Source organism: Passer domesticus, chromosome 3 (genome assembly GCF_036417665.1).
Source record: "Passer domesticus isolate bPasDom1 chromosome 3, bPasDom1.hap1, whole genome shotgun sequence".
Taxonomy (NCBI): domain Eukaryota; kingdom Metazoa; phylum Chordata; class Aves; order Passeriformes; family Passeridae; genus Passer; species Passer domesticus.
This window is the reverse complement of record NC_087476.1, coordinates 37,121,203-37,142,761: the sequence shown is the minus strand read 5'-3', so window position 1 is coordinate 37,142,761 and position 21,559 is coordinate 37,121,203. Positions and strand designations below refer to the sequence as shown.

General features: G+C 39.1%; 1 protein-coding gene across 2 annotated transcripts in view; it reads left to right on the top strand.

The window, feature by feature from the left end:
• MDN1 (midasin AAA ATPase 1) overlaps positions 1 to 21,559 on the top strand; it is a 92,351-nt gene that overhangs the window by 23,854 nt on the left and 46,938 nt on the right. For both annotated transcript variants that reach the window (XM_064412642.1, XM_064412641.1), the window contains exons 17-45: positions 150 to 253; positions 1,210 to 1,354; positions 1,992 to 2,088; positions 3,265 to 3,378; positions 4,004 to 4,151; positions 4,317 to 4,427; positions 5,240 to 5,391; positions 5,850 to 6,028; positions 6,397 to 6,605; positions 7,679 to 7,825; positions 8,573 to 8,714; positions 8,835 to 8,969; positions 9,046 to 9,184; positions 10,125 to 10,263; positions 10,355 to 10,485; positions 10,975 to 11,119; positions 12,229 to 12,358; positions 12,938 to 13,168; positions 13,856 to 14,053; positions 15,485 to 15,693; positions 16,230 to 16,352; positions 17,245 to 17,442; positions 17,532 to 17,639; positions 18,207 to 18,395; positions 19,181 to 19,270; positions 19,362 to 19,622; positions 19,764 to 20,034; positions 20,379 to 20,538; positions 20,864 to 20,980. In XM_064412642.1, the coding sequence (XP_064268712.1) occupies positions 150 to 253; positions 1,210 to 1,354; positions 1,992 to 2,088; positions 3,265 to 3,378; positions 4,004 to 4,151; positions 4,317 to 4,427; positions 5,240 to 5,391; positions 5,850 to 6,028; positions 6,397 to 6,605; positions 7,679 to 7,825; positions 8,573 to 8,714; positions 8,835 to 8,969; positions 9,046 to 9,184; positions 10,125 to 10,263; positions 10,355 to 10,485; positions 10,975 to 11,119; positions 12,229 to 12,358; positions 12,938 to 13,168; positions 13,856 to 14,053; positions 15,485 to 15,693; positions 16,230 to 16,352; positions 17,245 to 17,442; positions 17,532 to 17,639; positions 18,207 to 18,395; positions 19,181 to 19,270; positions 19,362 to 19,622; positions 19,764 to 20,034; positions 20,379 to 20,538; positions 20,864 to 20,980 (4,522 nt within the window). The remainder of the gene's footprint in view (positions 1 to 149; positions 254 to 1,209; positions 1,355 to 1,991; positions 2,089 to 3,264; positions 3,379 to 4,003; positions 4,152 to 4,316; positions 4,428 to 5,239; positions 5,392 to 5,849; positions 6,029 to 6,396; positions 6,606 to 7,678; positions 7,826 to 8,572; positions 8,715 to 8,834; positions 8,970 to 9,045; positions 9,185 to 10,124; positions 10,264 to 10,354; positions 10,486 to 10,974; positions 11,120 to 12,228; positions 12,359 to 12,937; positions 13,169 to 13,855; positions 14,054 to 15,484; positions 15,694 to 16,229; positions 16,353 to 17,244; positions 17,443 to 17,531; positions 17,640 to 18,206; positions 18,396 to 19,180; positions 19,271 to 19,361; positions 19,623 to 19,763; positions 20,035 to 20,378; positions 20,539 to 20,863; positions 20,981 to 21,559) is intronic.

Here is a 21,559-nt window from a genome sequence, read left to right as displayed (position 1 = left end):
CCACAAACCTCTGCTGGACTTGAGGTTTTTTGTGGCTCAAGCTTATTTTTGTATCTCTCTGCTTGAAACAAATTGATTAAACTACTGTTGTCAAACATTTTTTGTGCTATTGTCCTGATGGTGCAAACTTAAATTTCTTTTTCTTGCAGGCTTACCATTGAAGGAAAAGTGGGAGGCATTTGGTCTTAAACTGAATCATGCTCATCAACAGATGAAAATGACAGAAAATGCCCTTCTCTTTGCATTTGTTGAGGTATTTAGATATTTGCATTTTGATGCTAGGAGGAATAAGGAGAAGCATTTAAAAGACTTTGCAATCAGTGTTATATAAGTTGTTTCATGGCAAGAACCTTGCTGTGAAGTAAAACGTGTGCTATGATAACTGTGAAATCAAAGTGTGCAGATTCAAGGAAGCAGTGGTGAGATGGGCAGTGGAGACTGGTTTGTGGTAGCACATTAATTCTGTGCTGTATAACAGGAATTAGGACAGATATGATAAAAATATCAGTATGTCATATCTTCTTTTTGACTCTAGGAAATGAGAAAAAACGTCCTGATCAGTCTACAGTAGATCTTGCTTCTAGGGATTCCTGTGAAGGATTTAATGTTAAGAATCTGTGCTGTTTATCTAGAAGTGATTTTTCTTAATGTTTCAAACTTGTAATATGTTTTGATGACATTAAGTGTGATTATGAGAAACCATGAGATTTATTCATGTTTGTTTAAATATATTCTCTCAAATTTCATGTGAAGTGGGTGAGATGTTGACCAGTCCTCTATAAAAAATGTATTTGTGAGTAGTTGGCGAACTTCTGACTTAAGTACAGTTTTAATTAATAGGGTACAGATTCCTTAGGAGCATGATACTGCTTGTGTTTTTGGATTTCTTTGGATTAACTTTATTCTCATGTGGTGTAAGTGATGCATATGCACCACAGTGCTAAATTGCACCAGTAAGGGATCTTCAATCTGTTGGATTTGAGCCAATCTAACTGGTAACTCATACAATGGTATAACTGTCTGTCTTCTGTGGCTGACAAAATGACTGCTGTTATTGAGAGAGCAGTAAAACTGCTGCTGCTGTAAAGGTCTGGAGTTGCCATTTGTCTAATCAGTCTGTAGATTGCACACAAGTAATTCCAGTATCTCAGTGCTTCAGTTGACACTTCATTTCTGGCAACATGATTAACAAATTGATCTTGCTTTCAGGGTACTCTGGCACAAGCAGTAAAAAAAGGAGAATGGGTTTTATTGGATGAGATTAACTTGGCTGCAGCAGAGACTTTGGAGTGCCTGAGTGGTTTATTGGAAGGATCATCTGGATCACTGGTGTTATTAGACAGAGGAGACACAGGTACTATTTCTATGCTTGCTTATCTTGGTATTCAACTGAGTTACCTATCCTATGTAGCTCAAAATAAGTTGAGATCATTTACCATTAAAATGAATGTGTGCACAAGAGGGCAATGTGTTCTTAGTAGATTTCATACCTGTTTGCAAGAGGTCCAGAACACTGGTGTGTTCTCAACAGCACTATGGGCACTGCTGTGTAAGTTAACTGCTTTTACAGACGTAAAGATAAAAAAATGCAGCTGCTGAATGCTGCTCTCAAGAGCTGCAGATAGAGGCAAATGTTGTGTGCACATCCCAGGCTGGATTTTCTACCTGGCTGAGCGAAACACTGGCTATTCTGAAAGAGACAAAAGGAGTTCCAAGTTTAGGGCTGACATAATTTTTGAAATGTTTTGTGTTGTTTCAACATATTACTACACACAAAAAAGTTCAGGGATTTACTTGCCTGTGGCTGTTGAGAAGATGCAGGTACTTAAAATCACATAGGACTATTCTCTGAAAATTCTTGATGCTGGCATTTTTAAGGAAATGTAGTAGTGCAGCAATAGAAAGTTGCGTTAGATCAAATACACTGTATTTAACATATAAATATCCTGTGTTTATCATGGACTTTGTCTTTTATTTCTGTTTTGCTTTAGAGCCTCTTGTCCGTCACCCTGATTTTCGCTTGTTTGCGTGCATGAATCCAGCTACAGATGTTGGAAAGAGAAATCTTCCTCTAGGAATAAGAAACAGGTAGGAAATAATGAATCGGAGATAAAATAGTCACTGTCTTTTTCAGAGTTTAATTAGTTTCAGGAGTTGACCCACTGGTCAAGAGTGCTTTATCTGAAGCCTGAGGATGCAAGTATGAACTCAAATTTACTGCCTGTAAGAGATGTATAGTGAAGGTTTTTCATGAAATAGTGTCAGCAAAATACTTTGGTGAAGTAGCAGAGCCATGAGCAAATGGTCTATCAGTAGTGTAGAGTGTTGTCATTGGGAGCAGGAAATGATTATTCCTCACATTTAAGCCGTCAGAACCTGGGAATGCTACTGCAGCAGCTTATGTTCCTTGTGAGAGTAATAAAGACAGGTATGTGCTTGGTGTCAGTTTAGCAGTCTTTCTGTTGACTTAGAAGAGTTGATGATCCTTGCAAAAAGCTGCATGTCCAGTCTTGTTCACTCAAAAGCAAGGTGGTTTGCATGGTGGCACAGATGTGTGATACTCAAAATATTTGATGTGTGGTCTCAATGCATGTAAGCTGTGGCAAGGCAGTTGGAATTGTGGCAAATCCATACTTCAGTACCATTACCTATTATATATCTCCTCCTTGATGCAGTTTCCCTCATGAGTGCCAAAAGTTGCATGTGTAGTCCCTTCCCAGATTCATAAACACTGGGCAAGACTCTAGAGATGCACCAGCTATGTGTAACTAGTAATTTGTAGTTATTAGTGGCAAAGCAAGGTTTTATTGCTATTGGCTCTCTTGCAGAATAGTGAAAGGAAAGGAAAGAAAATGAGTGTAATACAGAAGAAAAGAGACTTCAGCATCAGCATAACGTGCTAAGTTTAAATGAATTTATATTTCTATTTGTCAGAAATACCTACTGCTGTGTCAGTACTTCATTGTTTAGGCTGTAATATTGAGTATCTATTGCAAATTTTTAAAAATTGTAATTTAAGTCACACAGTTCACTATCAGTGTAAGATGTTAAACTAATTCAAATAAATTACTTGAAAGTATTAGTAATACCTTCATTTCAACTGCTCAGTCTGTAGGTTTGGCAATCTGTAGGTCTGCAGCTTTACCAATGTTACTTTTCTGTTACTTAAAAATTTAAAATGTTATGCCATGAGATTTATATAGGACATGATTTTTCAATATGGTCAGATGCCTTAAGTGTTATGGATTGATTTGATTCTTGCAGGTTTACTGAACTTTATGTAGAAGAATTGAGAAATGAAGGAGACTTGCAAATTCTTATAATGGATTATCTGAGAAGCTTGAATGTAAACAAAAATACATTACAAGGAATTGTGAAGTAAGTTGACTGTAATCTTTTAAAATTCTTGAAGAAATAAGTCACAAAAAGTATGTGACAGTAGTCTGTGGTTAGACTGCTTTGGGAAACACTACAATGATCCCCGTGAAGCAGTTGGCATAGCTGTAGAAAACAGAAGAGTATAGACATCTATCTTATTAATTCTGCAGGTTTCTGTATTTGTGGGAAGGAGATTTTTTTTTTTTTAAATTCAGAATTGTTTTCTTGGTGGCACCAGTTAAATAGCATTGTTGTTTCAGTCCTCTTTCACGTCTGAGAGACTACAATGGTTTGCTTCTGTAGATGATTCTGAAGAAAGTCTTGTGTGTTTGTCTAGAGTTACCTGTCTTTCCCCTAGCATAAGGTGAACTATCTCATGTTTAGAATGGTTGGAGTTTATAATCACACTCTGTACATCGAGCTCTGTCAAAAATATGTCTCTAAAAATACTCTGTTGCTGTGCTTCAGTGACTGTACAGATGGCAGAGCTTGGCATGGCTTTCATAACCTGGAGCTTTTGAGAAAAGTAACAGTTGGGAATAAACTGAAGTGTTTGCACTTGGGGTTTGATTCCTTGAAGCAATGGTCTGATCAGTAACAGCTCTATGTGACTTTATTTTTGCAGCTTTTATTTGTCTGTGAGAAAGGAAGCAGAAACAAAGTTGGTGGATGGAACTGGCCACAGACCTCACTACAGTCTCCGTACCCTGTGCAGGGCGTTGAGATTCGCAGCATCTAACCCATGTGGCAGCATAGCACGCTCCCTGTATGAGGTGATTACCTGGGCTGCCATTTGTTTCAGTGTGTATTCACTACAGAGGTTGTTTGGGTAAAGGATAATCTTCTCTAAGTTCAGTATTGAACAGAAATGGTTCTTTAATCTGTATGTTTTTTCCTTATTTTTCATGTTTCTCATTGAAAATAACTTTTCTTCTTAGGGCTTCTGTTTGAGTTTCCTGACCCAGCTTGACAGAAGTTCCCACCCACTGGTTCAAAAGCTAATATGCCAGCATATAATCTCTGGCAACATCAAAAGCCTTCTCAAGCAGGTAGGCAACTAAGATTATGAAGAGCTGTCTTATTTAAAGTAGAATTTATTTTGAGTTGTCTTCCCTTGTTTTTAACTCTGCATTTCATTCTTGCAGTTCTGTTTTTCATTCTACAAAGTTAAGAAGTGGAAAAAATTAATGCCATTCTTTTGTAGTTTTTTACTTTGCTTGAATGTTGATATGTTAGCTGGTTTATTTGTTAATTTGAAAAAATACGGAAGCCTGAATAACTAAAGCACTGTGGAGTGTGGGCAGCTCAATGCAGTGGCTCCAGCTGTAAAGCTTTACAGACTTTGGAGGAGCTTTCTCAGGCTTTATATTTTTAGGCTCTGAATGTAGAACATATGGATATGAAGAGGCATCTGTGCTTTGTCTCTTATGGGAAAGGAAGAATGTCACTAGTGCTGGGAACCCAGCAGGAGTTTGCATGGGGGATGGGGAAGTCAGTTAAAGAGATGGGTATTTGTTTCAAAATAAACCCTTTTATGCTGGCAAATATGTATAAATATATAAAAATATTAAAGCAAAGTTCCTGCTTGTAAGTGCCCTTCAAAATTCAGTGCTAAGACTCTTGAGACTCTTTCATCTTCATGCCACTGGCAAATATTCCTGTTTCATGACCCTGAAATAATCTGGTCAGGTTTTTCCTGTAATTTGAATTCTGTAACAAGGGACAGTGTTTACTGCAGGAGTGCTCAGGGATTAATTTAAAATTACTTTAGAGAATATGTGGCAGTGGTGTAGCAGTAGCTGTTTCATTAGCAAATGGAAACCCATCTGTATAATATGTTATTTCTGTCATGTCTCCTTAGCAAATACCAAAACCTAAAGGAGGGAGTTTTGTACTTATAGAAGGGTACTGGATTTCAGCTGGGGACAAAGAACCTGCAGTAGATGAGAGTTATGTGCTCACTCCTTCAGTTAAGCTTAATCTGAAAGACATTGTCAGGGTTGTGTCTGCAGGGTAAGTGTTTTAAATTCTTAATTTAAAAAAATAAGGTAAATATGTTTGTTTAGGCCTTGAGTTGCTGATATCCCTCTAATCTTTATTGTTTGAATGAATGATGTCTATTTTCCTTCTACTTTACAGTTAACTTTTCATTATAGAGTGACTTGAAATTTATACATGTGTTTCTTGTTTCCTTAAACCATCTTACTGCCATACCCATTTTTATTTAAATTGATTTAGAAACTTGCAGTTAGAATAACCTGCTTATTTCACACTGCCATGAAAAGCTTCATGGGTAGCTGTTAGCACCCAGGAATAAAGATATTTGTATTTCCTTGTTATGTGTGATCTTGGGTACCCCAATGGAGTTAAGTGGTGGTGTTTTGATAGTGTGATTTAACAATGTTCACATCTTGTGTGTGGGAAAGTCATGGCTCATGCTTCTAGCCCACTATTTTGGTCATGGCTTTTAGGACTCATCCAATACTGATTCAAGGAGAGACCTCTGTTGGTAAAACCAGTTTAATTCGCTGGTTGGCTGCTGCTACTGGGAATCACTGTGTAAGGATTAACAACCATGAACATACTGATATCCAAGAATATATTGGCTGTTACACATCAGATGCCTCTGGAAAGTTGGTATTTAAGGAAGGTAAGTGAGTATGTTCTGTATACTCCAAATTCCTGTCTCATTTTGGTGCCTGGTTTTTTTTTCCCGTTTCTGATTATCTTGTCTGGTTTATTACAATGCAGAGATGACCTGTCATAAAGTTAGTAGTTGCACTTTAATGATAATTGTGTACTTTTCAAAGAATTCTGAAAAGTTCATGAGTGTCTCATCATGCTTGTCCCATGGGACCTAAAGATGATAAGCCAACAATTTAAACAATGCTGTTGCTTCCTTCTCTGGATCAGTGTTCATCCTGAATGAAATGGGTTGCTGAAAGTATCTGAGTGGATAACTTCTGTTAGATTTGCTTTATAAGATTTTTAACTAGGCATTTTTGTGTTCCCCCCAAGGCATTCTCATAGATGCAATGAGAAAGGGCTACTGGATCGTTCTAGATGAGTTGAATTTGGCTCCCACTGATGTTCTGGAGGCTCTCAACCGCTTGTTGGATGATAACAGAGAGCTGTTCATTACTGAGACTCAGGAGGTTGTCAAAGCTCACCCTCGCTTCATGCTGTTTGCCACACAGAACCCTCCAGGTCTCTACGGTGGCAGAAAGGTCTGTATGATCTGTTCCTTTTGGATAGCTAAGACTTTAGGGAGTTCATCTCTCTCATGTATAAAGTGTGATGTGAAAATGTTTTGATGTGTAGCATCATGAATCTCTCAAGAGGAAGAGAGTTGAGGCTCTGGACTGTCAGTACAGCTGGGCTCTGTTTAGTGAGTTGCTTGTGTCATGGATACAGAATTTCTAATTAATTTTAGGTACTTGAGATTTAAGTGATTTAGTTAATTGGAGTGCACATATATTATACTTGAATCAGCATTTCTTATCCAAGAGCACTGGGAAAGAGATTCTACTTAGTCTGTAGAAGTCCATTTTGTACTGGCTTTTGTCTGGAATAGGTAATTTTCTTTATAGTGACTGGTATGGGCTGTGCTTTGGATTTGTGATCGAAACAGTGTTGATAGCACAGGGGTGTCTTAATTATTGCTGGACAAAGCTTGCACAGTTTGAAGGCCTTCTGTGCTTCTCACACTGCCCCATGTAGTTGTGCAGTAGGTGGGGAGTGCACAAGAAGCTGTGAGGGGACACAGCTGGGACAGCTGACCCCAGCTGCCCAAAGGGATGTTCCATGTCGTATGACACTGTGCTCAGCAGTCAGAACTGGGGGGAGAGGGAGGAAGAAGGGGAGTTAAGTGTTTGTTTCCCTAAGTAACTGGTGTGTGATGAAGCCCTTACTTCCTGGAGATGGTTGAATACCTGCCTGTTGATGTGAAGAGATGAATGAATTGCTAATTTTGCTTTGCTTGCACATGCACCTTTTGCTTTACCTATGAAGCTGTCTCAGCTTACTAGTTTTATCACTTTTACCCTTCCAATACTCCCATTGTAGGGAGAGTGAGCATGTGGCCTTGTAATGCTTAGCTGCCTATGCCCTTAAAACACCCAGTCCATTTTAAAGCTTTTGTCCTCATCCAGATTGTCTCTTACGCTTTGTTTCAGTGTTGGTGTGTCTGTGTTTATTTGTGTGCTAGAACACTATCCTTATTTCCTTTGGATGTGTAGGGGAACGTGTGTGAGCAATATCAAAGGAAAAATTCAAACAGTAGTGTGGTCTCATATTTTAGGTTTTGTCCAGAGCCTTCAGAAATCGTTTTGTGGAGCTGCATTTTGATGAACTGCCAAGTGCTGAACTGGAAACCATCCTGCACAAGCGATGCAGTTTGCCACCTTCTTACTGCAGCAAGCTTGTCAAAGTCATGTTAGACCTGCAAGTATGAGAGTATTTTTTCTTTTACTATAAGAAATGCAAACATACTTCAAAGTATCATGCGCAAAGTAGTAGAAATGTTTTCTGAGGGGGAGGTATTGTTGGCTGAAGGATATTTAAAATCCTAAACCATGGAGAGAACCCACCAAGATACTAATTTTCAGTGGTTAAGAGTAAGACTAGGGAAGGTGATGCCAGATTTGAGAGAAAGCTAGGAGCATAAAAAAAACCACACACCCAAAACCCAAAAAACAAACCAAAAAACTAGACACCTTGGGATTTAATGTGTAAAATTATCCCTGTGCTCTGGAGCAAAAGCACACTATTGGATTTGTAGAGGTTTTTGGGTCATGTGAAATTTAGTATTATTTTTCAGCAGCAATTTTGGACATGTTTGGATACTCCCATATTCAACAGACATTTGACACTTAGTATGTAGCTAAAACTACCTTGTATATAAAAGCAATTACTGCAGCACAAGCTGGATTTTGTTTTATTCCAGGTACCTATTTTATTCCTAGTTGTTTTTTTTTTAAAAATTACCATTATCTAAATTATTTAGTTCCTGGTGCTCATCAAATACCTTCCTAAAAGGAGTTAGTGTTTAGAAGTAGTGACTCTACTGGACTTTTTTTTCTAGTTATTCAAAATTTTCTTGTTGCAATGTCACTGCAGAGAGGGATGATTAGCTTTGCCTGAAGTATTCGGACAGGTTGATGAAAAAATACCTGACGTTTTGTTCTTGTGGCAGTCTTACCGCAGAGGTTCGACGGTGTTTGCTGGGAAGCACGGATTCATTACCCTGCGGGACCTGTTCCGCTGGGCTGAGAGGTACAGGTTGGCAGAGCAGCTGCAGAAGGAGTATGACTGGCTTCAGCACCTAGCAAATGATGGTGAGCTCTGCTGCCCCAGAGTATCTGTAGAGTTGCTTTCCAGTCCCCACTTCTTAAGTGTAAACTTTTGTTGCTGATTACCCGGGTAGCAATTGCTTTCTCTCTTCCTCTGTTTTGTAGGTTTTATGCTTCTGGCAGGTAGAGTCAGGAAACAGGAGGAGGTGGATGTTATTCAAAATGTCATTGAAAAACACTTCAAGAAAAAAATTTATCCTGAGTCTCTCTTCTCAGGGGAAAGTGTCAAAAAGCTGCTGGGTGAGTTTCCTAGAGGGACCCCACTGGTAGAGCTCTAGATGTGACTGAAGCTGATGGATTGCTTTGTGTTGTGCAGCTAAGTCTTCCACGTGGATGTCAGTGATGGACAGACATTTTGGCCATGTTGTCTGGACTCAAGGGATGAGGAGACTTGCCATTTTGGTGGGACGAGCCCTGGAGTTTGGTGAACCAGTACTGCTGGTGGGAGACACTGGGTAACCTTACTTTTTATGATGCTCTTGGTAGTGCTGTACCAGCTGCTGAGACAAAATGATTATGTGGACTTCTGTGCTGCTTTGATCCTGGACCTTTTGATTTGAGTCTGTCTCATGGTAGACTTGCAGCTGCTGTTTTTCACAGTTCCCTTTTGAGGGGAAGCAGATTCATCTCATTTAGCCTGGGTCTTTGATGGGTTTATCTTCATTGTGTAACTACATAGAAGTTACATAACGGTAGTAAAATGAAAGTGAACTGACTTCTGTCCCCAGCTTACAAGGTGCCCTGTAGAATCTCACTGTGCCTCACAGGAGGGGCTGCTTTTGGGGTATTGTGACATTTTTCTCTTTGAGAGCACATTCAATTTGCAGGTTTTATGAGCTTGAATATAGTCTTGCTACCACTTCTCCACCTCTTGTGCTGTAGTGGAGGTCATGGAAGAGCAAGTTTGCTCTTGTGCTAGTTATAAATTTGTAGAGTAAATTTTTATGGAAGAGAATGGAAGAAAAATGATAGAAAAGAGAGAAGGAAAATTTACTTGGGTAGTAAATGAAAACTAGATACTCAGCAGTTTATTCCCTCAGACTTAGGCTTGGTCTAGACATGTAGCATTTCCAGTTCAGTGAAATGTTAGGCTGGTTGAGTATCTGCAAGGGCAATAACTTGACTTTGAACATGCAGAAATCTATCAATGCAGCTATTGATTTAAATTTAATTAAAGGCCTCTTGTGCAAGTCAGCAGCAGTTGTGCCAAAAATGGCTTCATTTTGCATACATTTCTTTCAAGGAAAGAAGCAGGAGAAAATTTGCATGTTGGGCTTTTGCCTCATAGCTTTTCAGTGAAAGTATGAATCCTGTCCAAAGTGAACTGGCTGTTTGGTTTTGCTGATTTTTTTTTTTTTTAATTCTATCCTTTTTAATTAAATTATTTGTTTGCAGGTGTGGTAAAACCACCATTTGTCAGATCTTTGCAGCATTAGCAAATCAGAAGCTGTACTCAGTGAATTGCCACCTGCACATGGAGACATCAGACTTCCTGGGAGGGCTGCGACCAGTCAGGCAGAGGCCCAAGGAGCAGGTTTGTCTTGCACCCGTAATACCTTGGATGGTGCGACCATGGAAGAAAAAAGTAGCAGTTACCACTTCTCACTTTCTCTTCCATTTCTTAGGAGGAATCTGATGGTTCTAGACTCTTTGAGTGGTGTGATGGACCTCTTGTTTTAGCAATGAAGGAGGAGGGTTTTTTCCTCCTTGATGAGATTTCTTTAGCTGATGATTCTGTACTAGAGCGGCTTAACAGGTATGTCTGAAATGTGGTAGTACTAAGCATCTTCACTGTGTCTGTTCATTATCCAAACATGAGTGGGGTAAATCTGACTTCTTTTAGGCACTCTTGTTTCCTAGCTTAAGTGAGCTGCTCTCTTGCTGACAGGGACAATGGTACAAATAAAACTTGAAAGTAAAGTCTCTGGCTTACCATCTGCAGTATTGAGGTTTTCAGCCTGCCAGTGAGCTCTTGAAATTATGTACCTTGTAAAATCCCAGGAACAAATTCTAGTTATTCCCCTCTTTTGTGCGTGTGTGTAAAGAAAACCCACAGAACAACTAAAATATAAATTCAACTTCATTATCTGTTTGCAGCAGTATCCTTCATTTTAGTATTTTCTGTTACCCATTATATTGGGTAAAGAAAAGTTTATCCAGGCCAATTAGTATTATTTTCATTTTTAAGTAGTCTTCTGAAGTGTGGAGCAAAACTTAAGTAATATTTTTTTTACATTCTCTCTAGTGTTCTTGAAGCTGAAAAGACATTGGTACTTGCTGAAAAAGGTGGCCAAGATGATGAGGAGAATGAAGTAGAACTGTTAGTTGCAGGAAAGAAATTCCGTATCCTTGCAACCATGAACCCAGGAGGCGACTTTGGGAAAAAAGAGGTAAATGCCAAAACATCTGGGAATACAGCGTGCATCTTCTGGTCATACTGACCACTAAGTGGTTGAAGGTGCAGTGCAGAAATGCATCACACCAGTTCTGGCATCCAGTGCTTTCTAGCTGGCATTTGCTTCATCGCTCTAAAGGAGGATTGGGGTGAATCTCTTTTCTGCCACTTCTGTGGGCTGTCACTTTGGCGTTATAAATGAATACTCAGCAAAAGGAAGCTTCAGGCCTCTAAATACCCTAGTTAGGCTTGATACATAGAATATTCAAGTACAGGAACTGTGACTTGTGAAGCAAGTAAATCTAGCTCTCTGGGGTAGTACAAAGTTACGTAGCAGATTTTTCTCCCTAATGCTATTCAGAAGGTGATGGTCTTCTTGTGTTTCTTAATGAATAATAAACATCATATCCCAAAAAAGCTTTTTCATTAAATGAAAAAAAATGTTTCTGAGGTTGAGAATTAAGTAATTTAAAACATGTTTTAAAAGACCCATAAGACAGCAAAACCCTACAACTTTTAAGCAGTGTTGGAAGCTAGTTTTATAAAAAAGAATCAGAAGCTCTTTTACTCAAAAGAAGATGGGTACTCCATTTAAAGTGGTTTCTGAAGTAGAGAACCACTCATTGAAGCCATGTGTTTAAACAGGATTTATTTCTGGATTGCATTTGTGCTACTAATTTTTGTTTGACCAATTCAGCCAAGGAAAAGAGGAATTCGAGAAAGAAGTTGTAATTGAAGGCGAATTTCCATATGCTGGTTTGCCTCTGTAAGCAAAGGGAGATTATGGAGCCATTGTTTGATACATGGTGTCCTAAAATGAAATGGAGCTTTGGTGTTTGCAAGCCAGCTCAGCTTTTTCCCCTATTCTTTTGAGCTTTCTTTACCACCCATTTCCTGCATTGATGCCACTACTAGAAGTCTTATGAATCCTTCTTTCAAAGATTTTCTTACAAAGTGTCTCTGTCAAAATTAGAAGGAAATATCTATCTTGTTCACTTTATTTACTGTTTACAAGTACAGTGACTACAAGGCTGTTGTTAACTGTCCTTTAGGGAAGATGTTGTAATGAATCTTTAATTGCTCTGTCATCCTGCTTGTTTGCAGCTTTCCCCTGCGCTGCGCAACAGATTTACAGAAATATGGTGTCCACAGAGCAATGGCCGTGATGATTTGATACAGATTGTAAAACACAATCTTCATCCAGGATTGTCTCTGGGTGCAGTAAACCACAAGGGTAGGTATTTCTGTGTGTTGATACTCAACTATTGCTAAGAATATAAGGAATTTTGGAGGCTGCCAACCTTTCCTCAGAATGTACACCACTGTCACCATTTCTGCTACATTTCTCCCTGAGGACAGTGTGATATATTCTGGACTTCATTCTTCCTTCATTGTGTATCTTACATGTCTAGCCAGAAGTAAATTCAAGGCTGTGTTTACTTCACCATCCAGGTAGCTGAACTATCCCCAGCCCTTCAGTGTTCCAGCTTGGTTTTAATATAGAGTGTTGAAAGAACTGGTACTTCACTTTCTGCCAGCAGCTTCACTGTTAGTGTTAGCCACTTGATGCTGTCTTGTTACCTGAATTGAAAAGGATCTGTAAGAACAGCTCAGGCAGGAGCTTTCTCTTCTCTTACTCTGTTTCTAGGATGTAGAGTACCCATCCACATTGCTCATACAGCTGTACCTACTTTGAAGATGTTTTTACAACAGTGTAGTAGATGTGACCAAAAAAATTGTAACTCAAATTTATTTGGTGGTTTTTGTTTTGTTTGGGTTTTTTTTGTTTGATTTTTTAAATTATTTTTTTTAGGGGCAGACATAGCAGAACTCATGATGGACTTTGTTGAATGGCTGACTAATCAAGAGTTTGGTCGCCAGTGTATTCTCAGTGTGAGAGACATCTTGGCCTGGGTTAATTTTATGAATGTCATGGCAGAGAATGAGTCGAGTTCTGCCAAGGGATGCAGCCACCTCAGCATTTCTCCAGGGATGTCTTTTATCCATGCTGCATGTTTGGTGTATATTGATGGAATAGGATCAGGTAAGTCTTCAGTGCTCATTTGGTAGCAGAGAATATGAAACTGTGTATTTGTATTAATATTTTTAGTCAAATGCAAGCAAAATGCTTTGGGGCAGCATGGACACGTTTTCACTTCCATTTGCACATCATTGTCCCTTTTCTGCATTTCAGTAGCAAGAGTTGGAGTAATAAAGTAAGCTGAGGTAAATTAGAGGGATAATGATATTACAAAGGCTAGCACACAAATAAAGAAAACCTGTGGTTTTACTGAGCTGATACAGTACTTGAGCACATCAGCACATACTATGCTCCCTATCCCCCACTGCGCATGTCAGCATCTGTCTGTGCTGGCCTGTACCATGCATATAGCTGAGAATGCATCTTTGTGTGTTTGGCTGCTGGCCCAGCTGATACATAGTAGATTAGGGAGAGGAGGAGAAGTGGAAGGCACAAGAAATGCCAGAAGAGAAAGCCTGGGGGTGCTTATGGCAAGGGATCAGGGTGATTGTAACAGTAGAAGAAAGGGGGTTGGAAATACGTTGTCCTTAGTTCTGTTGCTCACAGAACAATCTGTCCATGGTAAAGAGTCCTGGGAGCACTGAAAACAGTAAAATAAAACATAAACCTGTGTGAACATGTAGGGTTTCTTGTCATCAGATAAATGTGCCTAGTGCTGTTTTGAAGCACATTTAACTTTCTTAATTACAGGTACAACATCCTGCTCAGCTGATATGGCTTTATTAGCTCGCAAGAAATGCCTGACATTCTTACATGAGAAAATGAGTCAATTCTTTGAGCTGACTGATTGTCAGAAGAATGAACTAAAGATTTATGACAGAACAAAGGAAAAAGAGTTTGTATGGATGGATGACTTTATGGGAATTCACCCATTTTTTATTCCAAGAGGCAAGAGACTGTGGGAGTGGGTGGACATTTATTCTGTGATTACATTTGTAGTAGTTTTTTTATTCACTAAATCTAAGTAGGGTACCTGAACTATCATAGAACAATTGATTGGTTCTTAAGCTTTAGAAAAATCCCTTTTCTGCCTCCAATTGTCTAGATTGCAACTCAGTCATGTTTAAGACACATCTTTTTTCATTACTTCTTAATGGTTAATGGCTTAATTTTTGTATACTTTTTTTTTATGTAACAAACGTTTTTTTAAATTCTGAGTTGCAATTTTCTGTTGCTTTTGCATGCTCAAAATGCCTGTTAACTTTCACTAACTAAAGCTGCAGTTCATCCTAGCCCTTGTGCAAAGCATGGAAAGCAGGGGTGCAAAGCTAAACAGAATGGAGGTTAATGCTGTGCCTTGTTCTAGGCTCTCAAAGATTTGCTGTAATTTTGGCAAAATCATGAAATCTCTGCATTTCGGTTCCTTATGGGACAAAAAAAAAATGCAAATGAAACTAGTAAAACACTGCTTCTTATCCTTAAAATACCGCAGCAGGACTAAAAATTGATAACTGTGAGCTTTCTAGCTCTGTTGGTTAGTTTTTAGCACATGGACCTGTGTGTTCCTCATGTTGTATTAATTGTTCATATTTGAACTTTCTGGCATTCATAGATTGTGTTAATCATGCATAAAATTGTACAAAGTAATGCTTTGTTGTAAATTGCTTAGCTCCCCTCTGCTGATTAGTTCACAAAAGGAATCTCTTTGGATCTCTTTCCTACTAAACTGGTATCAGTTTGTGTAGGATGCATTGGTGATTAATGTCTTTTATACATGAGCATTGCTGTGCTATGCATTTGGGGGAGTGATGTCCAAGGAGCTATACTGGCTGGAATTTGACAGACAAGCTCTGTGCTCTCTCCCCACTGGATGCCATAATAACAGTAAAGGAGAAGCAGACTTTTAATTAAGGGGATGTTCCTTCACAGAACTGGCAGTGTATGGAACAGATTAATGTGTTATTCTGGGGCATGACTGGATTGTATCCCTCAGTGTCAATTTTTCAAGAACTGCTTCTGAGGTTTAGATCCACATGACTGAAGTGCAAGAACACATTTATGTTTTTTCAGGGATAGATCTCTAGTTTAAATCATGAACCAGAAGGTATTGAGGTTTCATGGCAAAATAAATCCTACGTCCATATGCTTGTTTTGCACAATTCAGTATAAATATGTGGAGATGGGCTGAGATGCAGCTGTGGGTCCAACAAAGTGTATGTACCACATCTTTGAGAATGGCATACAAGCTGGATCTCCATTGCTTGCTGTACTGAGATCAGCAATTTACATACAGAGTGAACTCATTCAGAGACACACTTTCAGCACCTCCAGCATAAACATTCTTTAATGTTTTTCTGGTTTATCTTTCCTTTGTTTTAGGCCCTGTTCTCCAGAGGAACAACATGACAGATTATGCTTTAAATGCTGGGACTACAGCAGTGAATGCACAGAGACTGTTAAGAGCCCTACAGCTTAACAAACCTATTTTATTGGAGGGATCACCAGGAGTGGGCAAGACCAGCCTAGTTGCTGCCCTGGCAAAAGCCTCAGGGAACTGTCTTGTTCGAATCAACCTGTCTGAGCAAACGGTAGAATAAAATATTATCTTCATTACTCAGTGTTTATGGCAGGGTAGAAGCTCTGTATAACTTTTAAAGTGCAGTTCTCTTGAACTTTGGCACTGTGTCTAAAATGTCGGTTTTTCTTTCTTGGTCTGAGTGGTTTCAAAACCAAATGGGAGGGGGAAGGATACAGAGCAGTAAGCTTCTGTGAGTGAATCCCAATTCCCAGATATTTCTCTTCTTTTCAGGTGAAGCCATGCATATCCTTGTCTGCTGTCTTTCTCTTGGCTTCTTCAATGTTAGTCAAAAACAGCTTTAAGGCTTTTTAGCTTTTCTGTCGCAATTTAATTTTTTGTTGTTAAATATTACACCTGGTCACTGGAGTCCTATAATGGAAAAGCTTTCAGCATTTTGCAGTTGCTGAAAATTTTTAATTACACCTACAAGTGTAGGTATTAAAAGAAAGGGAGAAAATGTTACGTAAAGTTAACAAATGCTGTTTATGAATGTCTGTTAAATTTTTTAATTCCTCAACTCCCCCATTCTGTTCTTTACTCCCAAAGGATGTGACAGACTTATTTGGGACAGATTTGCCTGTTGAAGGTGGGAAGGGAGGAGAATTTGCCTGGCGTGATGGGCCACTGTTAGCAGCATTAAAGGCTGGACACTGGATTGTCTTAGATGAGGTAAATTCAGGTTTGGGGGCAAATAAAATGCAATGTTCTAGAAGAGCAAATTTGGTGATTTGGCTTGTGGAATACCTTTGAGTGCTGATGACCTCCCTTCTTGGAGGCAGGTGATGTCTAGACTTCCTTGAGACAAGAGAACAAGGATTGAATCCCAGCTTAAATTATTGCAGAAAACCAAGGATGAGTTTGATTTACATTTGAAAGGTTTTAGGCAAGAGTATCAACAGAAGTTTCGGTACAAATGTTCTTTACGGGTACAATTTCACTGAATTAGAAGGTGTTTTTCTGGGGACTAATATATACTGCATTGGTTACTGATTTAATTGAGATGGAGAAGAGTTCCATCTTGCCAGTATAAGCTTTCCTGCCACTGCAGGTTTGTTCATGTATCACGTAGCAAGTGCTTTCAAGCATGTGTGTGCACACATCTGCCTTCTTGGCAATATGCATTCTAATTACTGCAGAGTGCAGAATCTTCAGTTCCTTAGCCCCTTGTACACCTCGCTTTTCCCCCCATTGAGAAGAATGCCACTTCAAACAACCACTAGAATTAGATAGCTCAGACTGCCTTAATTTAAACAAACAGAATGCTCTGAGTGCCAGAAATATATGAACGTACATTCAGGAAAAGTCTTGAAAATGCAGATTTTGCAGTGGAGAATTGTTTTGTTATCACAGTGAAAAAACGAAGTACAAATAACAAGTGAACATAAGGAAGTGTTAGTTGCTCCAGTATAGTAACAGTCTAGCTGGTGGTAATAACTTGTGTTGGTTCAAGAACAGCATTGAAATGGAATTTTACCTTCTATATATCCCAGACTATTAGACTGGAGATTATGCAAAAATGTTTTGTGGAGCATTAACATGGTATCTTTCTTTCCTTCCTCAGTTGAATCTGGCTTCTCAGTCTGTGTTAGAGGGGCTTAATGCGTGCTTTGACCACAGAGCTGAGATTTATGTTCCAGAATTGGGAATGAATTTTCATGTACAGCACAAGACAACTAAGATTTTTGGATGCCAGAATCCGTACAGACAAGGAGGTGGAAGGAAGGGTCTCCCCAAGTCCTTTCTTAATAGATTTACACAGGCAAGTTTGTTTGGTTTCAAGTACATAATGATCCTTTCTTACAGGTTGCTGACTTCGTAGACACTCTTGAATTCTCTTGATTTTTACAGGTGTATGTTGATCCACTGTCAGCAGAAGATATGAAGTTTATTGGGAATACATTGTTTCCTGCTATTGATAAAACTATTATTGCTAAAATGGTTGCTTTCAATAACAAGGTAAACATATTTTAATTTATTTTCTGTAGAAGTAGGCAGAATGAAGTAAGATTAGAAAAAAAAATAGAGTATAATGTTTTATTTCCAAGCATTTTTATAGAGAAGTGTGTGGGTAAAAAAAGAGGGATGGAAATATATGCAGAGGAAATAAAGAACACCACTAAACCTGAATTCTTGTACTATGTCAATCAGATGCTTTGTTGACATTTGACAAGGCACTGTTTTTCATAGAAGAGGAAACATACATACACAGGAGAAAGTAGTATTCTGTGACCTTAGGTAAAATCTCTTGTGTCAGCATCTTACTGCATATTCATTTATAAGGATGCAAGAGTAAACTGCAAAATTGAGCTGACTGTTAAGAGAAACAGTAGAGACAAACTAAATCAAGCTTTAGTTCCTAACATATCTTCAGCAAAGTAAATTCAGCCTGGTCTTTCAGTTGTCTTTGTCTTGTAAGCAGTGCCAAAGGCAGAAGTTCAATCGACATTAAAAAAAAAATGTTTGAAGACCAGCTTATGGATGGAATAAAAGATTTTTTTTTTTAATTACTACCCCTTTTTTCAGATTGAAAAAGAAGTAATGGCTGAAAAAAAGTGGGGACAGAAAGGAGGACCCTGGGAGTTCAACTTACGTGACCTTTTTCGCTGGTGCCAGCTTATGCTTGTTGACCAGTCACCAGGATGTTATGATCCAGGCCAGCATGTGTTTTTGGTATATGGAGAGAGAATGAGAACCAGAGAAGACAAAGAAAAGGTGGGCCATTTTTCTTCTTCCTTTCTCTTCAGATGGTCAGGACATATTTATTGAAATCCAAGTATAGATCTCCACTTTGAAGATTCCTTGCAATTAATTCATAAATACTTATCTCTTAAAAATTAAAAATAGGTTTGTTTGGAGTTTTGTGGTTGGCTGTAGATACCTGCTCCCCTTGCCATTTGAAATATCAATTTGTATAAAAGCAGACACCTGATGTAAATGAAGGCAAGTAGAATAACAAAGGACTTAAATTAAAACATATCATACTCTTCTGTGATTCTGTATTAAATAATAATATTTGCTACCTACTTATCCCTCTCTTGCTTAGAAATCCTGTGCTTTTGTTTAATTTCACACCATTTAAGTGGTATGAAACTGAAAAGTCAGATTGTCAAACTGAAGTTACTGGCTGTATGTGACTGGCTATTTCTTCATGGGTTTACTGGCCCCTCCCTGTAACATTGTTATATTTTTCTGTGTTACCAAGAACTTATTTATGAAGTAAATTCTATCCCACTACTTTGTTAAAGAAAAACATTGCTTACAGTATTTCAAGTCTCAGGAAACTGTGATTAATGAAAGGGTTGCTGTGGGCAGCTCACACTCACATTGCTTGCTGCACTTTGAGTTATATGAGCTTGTGATTTACAGTGTTAGTTACTGTCATACAGCTGTGGAGCTGAGAGGAAAAGATACTTCAGGTGTAAATCTTTAGAAGTGAATCTTTGGAACAGTGGATAACCTGAACTCATAAGTCTCTTTTTGCCGTTTAACTGTTCTAGGTTATTTCTGTGTACAAAGACATTTTTGGCCAGGAGGCTGATGTGTATACAGGAACCAGGGAGTTTCACATCAGTCCATATAATGTTCAGGTAAACTGTTGATAAGGGATTTTGTGATGGGATGGGGAAGGAAACAACTTGCACAGCTAAACTCCATTTGCCTCTGTGTCATCCCTTTCAGATCGGTTATTCAGTTCTTTCTCGTGGCAACTATATTCCTCATTCTGGCAGAACTCTCTCACTTCTGCATCATTCACTGCAGTCTCTGGAGTCTATAATGAAGTGTGTGCACATGAGCTGGATGGTGATCCTGGTGGGCCCAGCATCTGTTGGCAAAACCAGTCTGGTGGAGCTGCTGGCCCATCTCACCGGCCATCGGCTGAAGATCATGGCGATGAACAGCGCGATGGATACAACTGAACTCCTGGGTGGATTTGAGCAGGTAAATCCTGTTTTGGTAATATGGCAGAATTTCTCCTTCCTACCTAACAGTGGCCAGTCTGCTGTGAGTTTAGTATTTGTAAATGGAGCCTTGGCACCACGGTGTTGTGCATGAGCTAACTCCCTGATGGCCTGTTTGCAGGTTGATATCAACAGGCCGTGGCAGCGCCTCTTGGAAAAGGTGGAGAGTGCTGTGAGCACCCTCGTAAGGGACAGTCTGCTCCTGGCAGAGCTTTGTGCAGATGATGCTGAACTCGTGCTGCGTGCTTGGAGCAGTTTCATCCTGAATTACAAACCCAAATCTCTGGGGGAAGGAGGTGGAAGTGTTACAGCTGAATTAGTGAGCAAACTGGAGGGGATACTTGTACTTATCCAGCGACTAAACAACAAAATAAATTCTTACACAAAGGCAGGTATGTATGTTGGTTTTCCTTCTTTTTTTTTTTAATCATTGTTTAAAATAAGGCATCAATACTCATCAAATTTCATCTAACAGGGGAGAAGTTAAGCAAAAAAAAATCTGTTTAGGGAGTGAAGTGTCAATCTGTTTTATATTTCTTTGTGCTTGCAAACCTTTTCTGTTCACATGGATTTTGCCTGTGGGAGGCTTCTGAAGAGCTGGAGCCTCTGCTGTTATGTTCCCCTAAAAATTATGAAGCATATATATTTATTAACAAAATAACTGCTATTTTTCTTGAATGGTGCTGGAAGCTACTTCATTAATGTAAGTCTCAGTGTAAGATCTATTTCCTTTCAGAGTTTGCTCACCTGGTAGAAGAGTTCCGGTGTTTCAAGCTGCAGCAGGCCCAGGCTGCTGACTGCAGCAGCCATGGCACTTTTGAGTGGGTAGATGGGATGTTGGTTCAGGCCCTGCAGTCTGGAGACTGGCTCTTAATGGACAATGTTAATTTCTGCAAGTAAGAGATTTTACTGGCCTTGTTTCAGTGATCCCTTTGACCTCCCTGACTGACTTTGCCTCTTAGTGAGTGATTCACAACTAAATATTCACAATATGTTGCATTTGATAATACACAGAAGCAATAACTTAGATTTTATGGAAGAGTGTCTTCCTTCTCAGCTTAGCATTTGACATTTTGCCTGTTACCTTATAGAGTAATTATAAGTTAAACTCCTGTTTGGGTTTTGCTTAAAATTTTGACTTTTGGTACCATTTTGACTTCAGGTCAGAAAGGGATCAAATTGGTACCTTTTTATGACCACATGAATTTGTTTTGAATGCAGCCCTTCTGTGCTGGACCGCTTGAATGCTTTGCTTGAGCCAGGAGGTGTTCTGACCATGAGTGAGAGAGGTGTCATAGACGGCACAATTCCTACAATAGCTCCTCATCCAAACTTCAGGTACTTATTTCTGCTGTTTGTTCCTCCTTTTTTTTTTCCCCCTTTATCAAATAGCAGGTTCAGCATAAAAATGTCATCAGTTGAGCCAGTCTTCTGATATTTTGAATGCTGTTCAGTTGGCCATGTAGTGTAGTGGCACTTTCTAGCAGGGAAGAAAACTGCAGTGTGGTGAGCATATAAAAGAAGGCTTAAGAGGCTTTGCTTTATATCCTTGTTGCAACATGAACTATTACACAGGAAAATTCATAGCAGTGTGCCTCTGCCTTGATTTTGCATTTCTAGTTTAGGACTCCAGCACTTCCCTGTTTCACTATGCTGAAATTGAGGACGTGTGCATTGAGGATGGTGAAGTCATGAGATAAGCTGGTATATGGGCATAATAATTTTCTTCCCAGCTTTTTCCATCCCATATATAAATTTGAGTTTCCTGCAGTGACAGGACTTAAAAAACCCCAGCAAATCACCCAAATAGACAGTCTGTTCTCTCAGACCTGAAGTAGTCTCTGGGGAAGATGGAAGGAGACTGTAACAGGATTCTGTATCATTTCATGTTACAAATTCATGACAAGGGTATTGGGA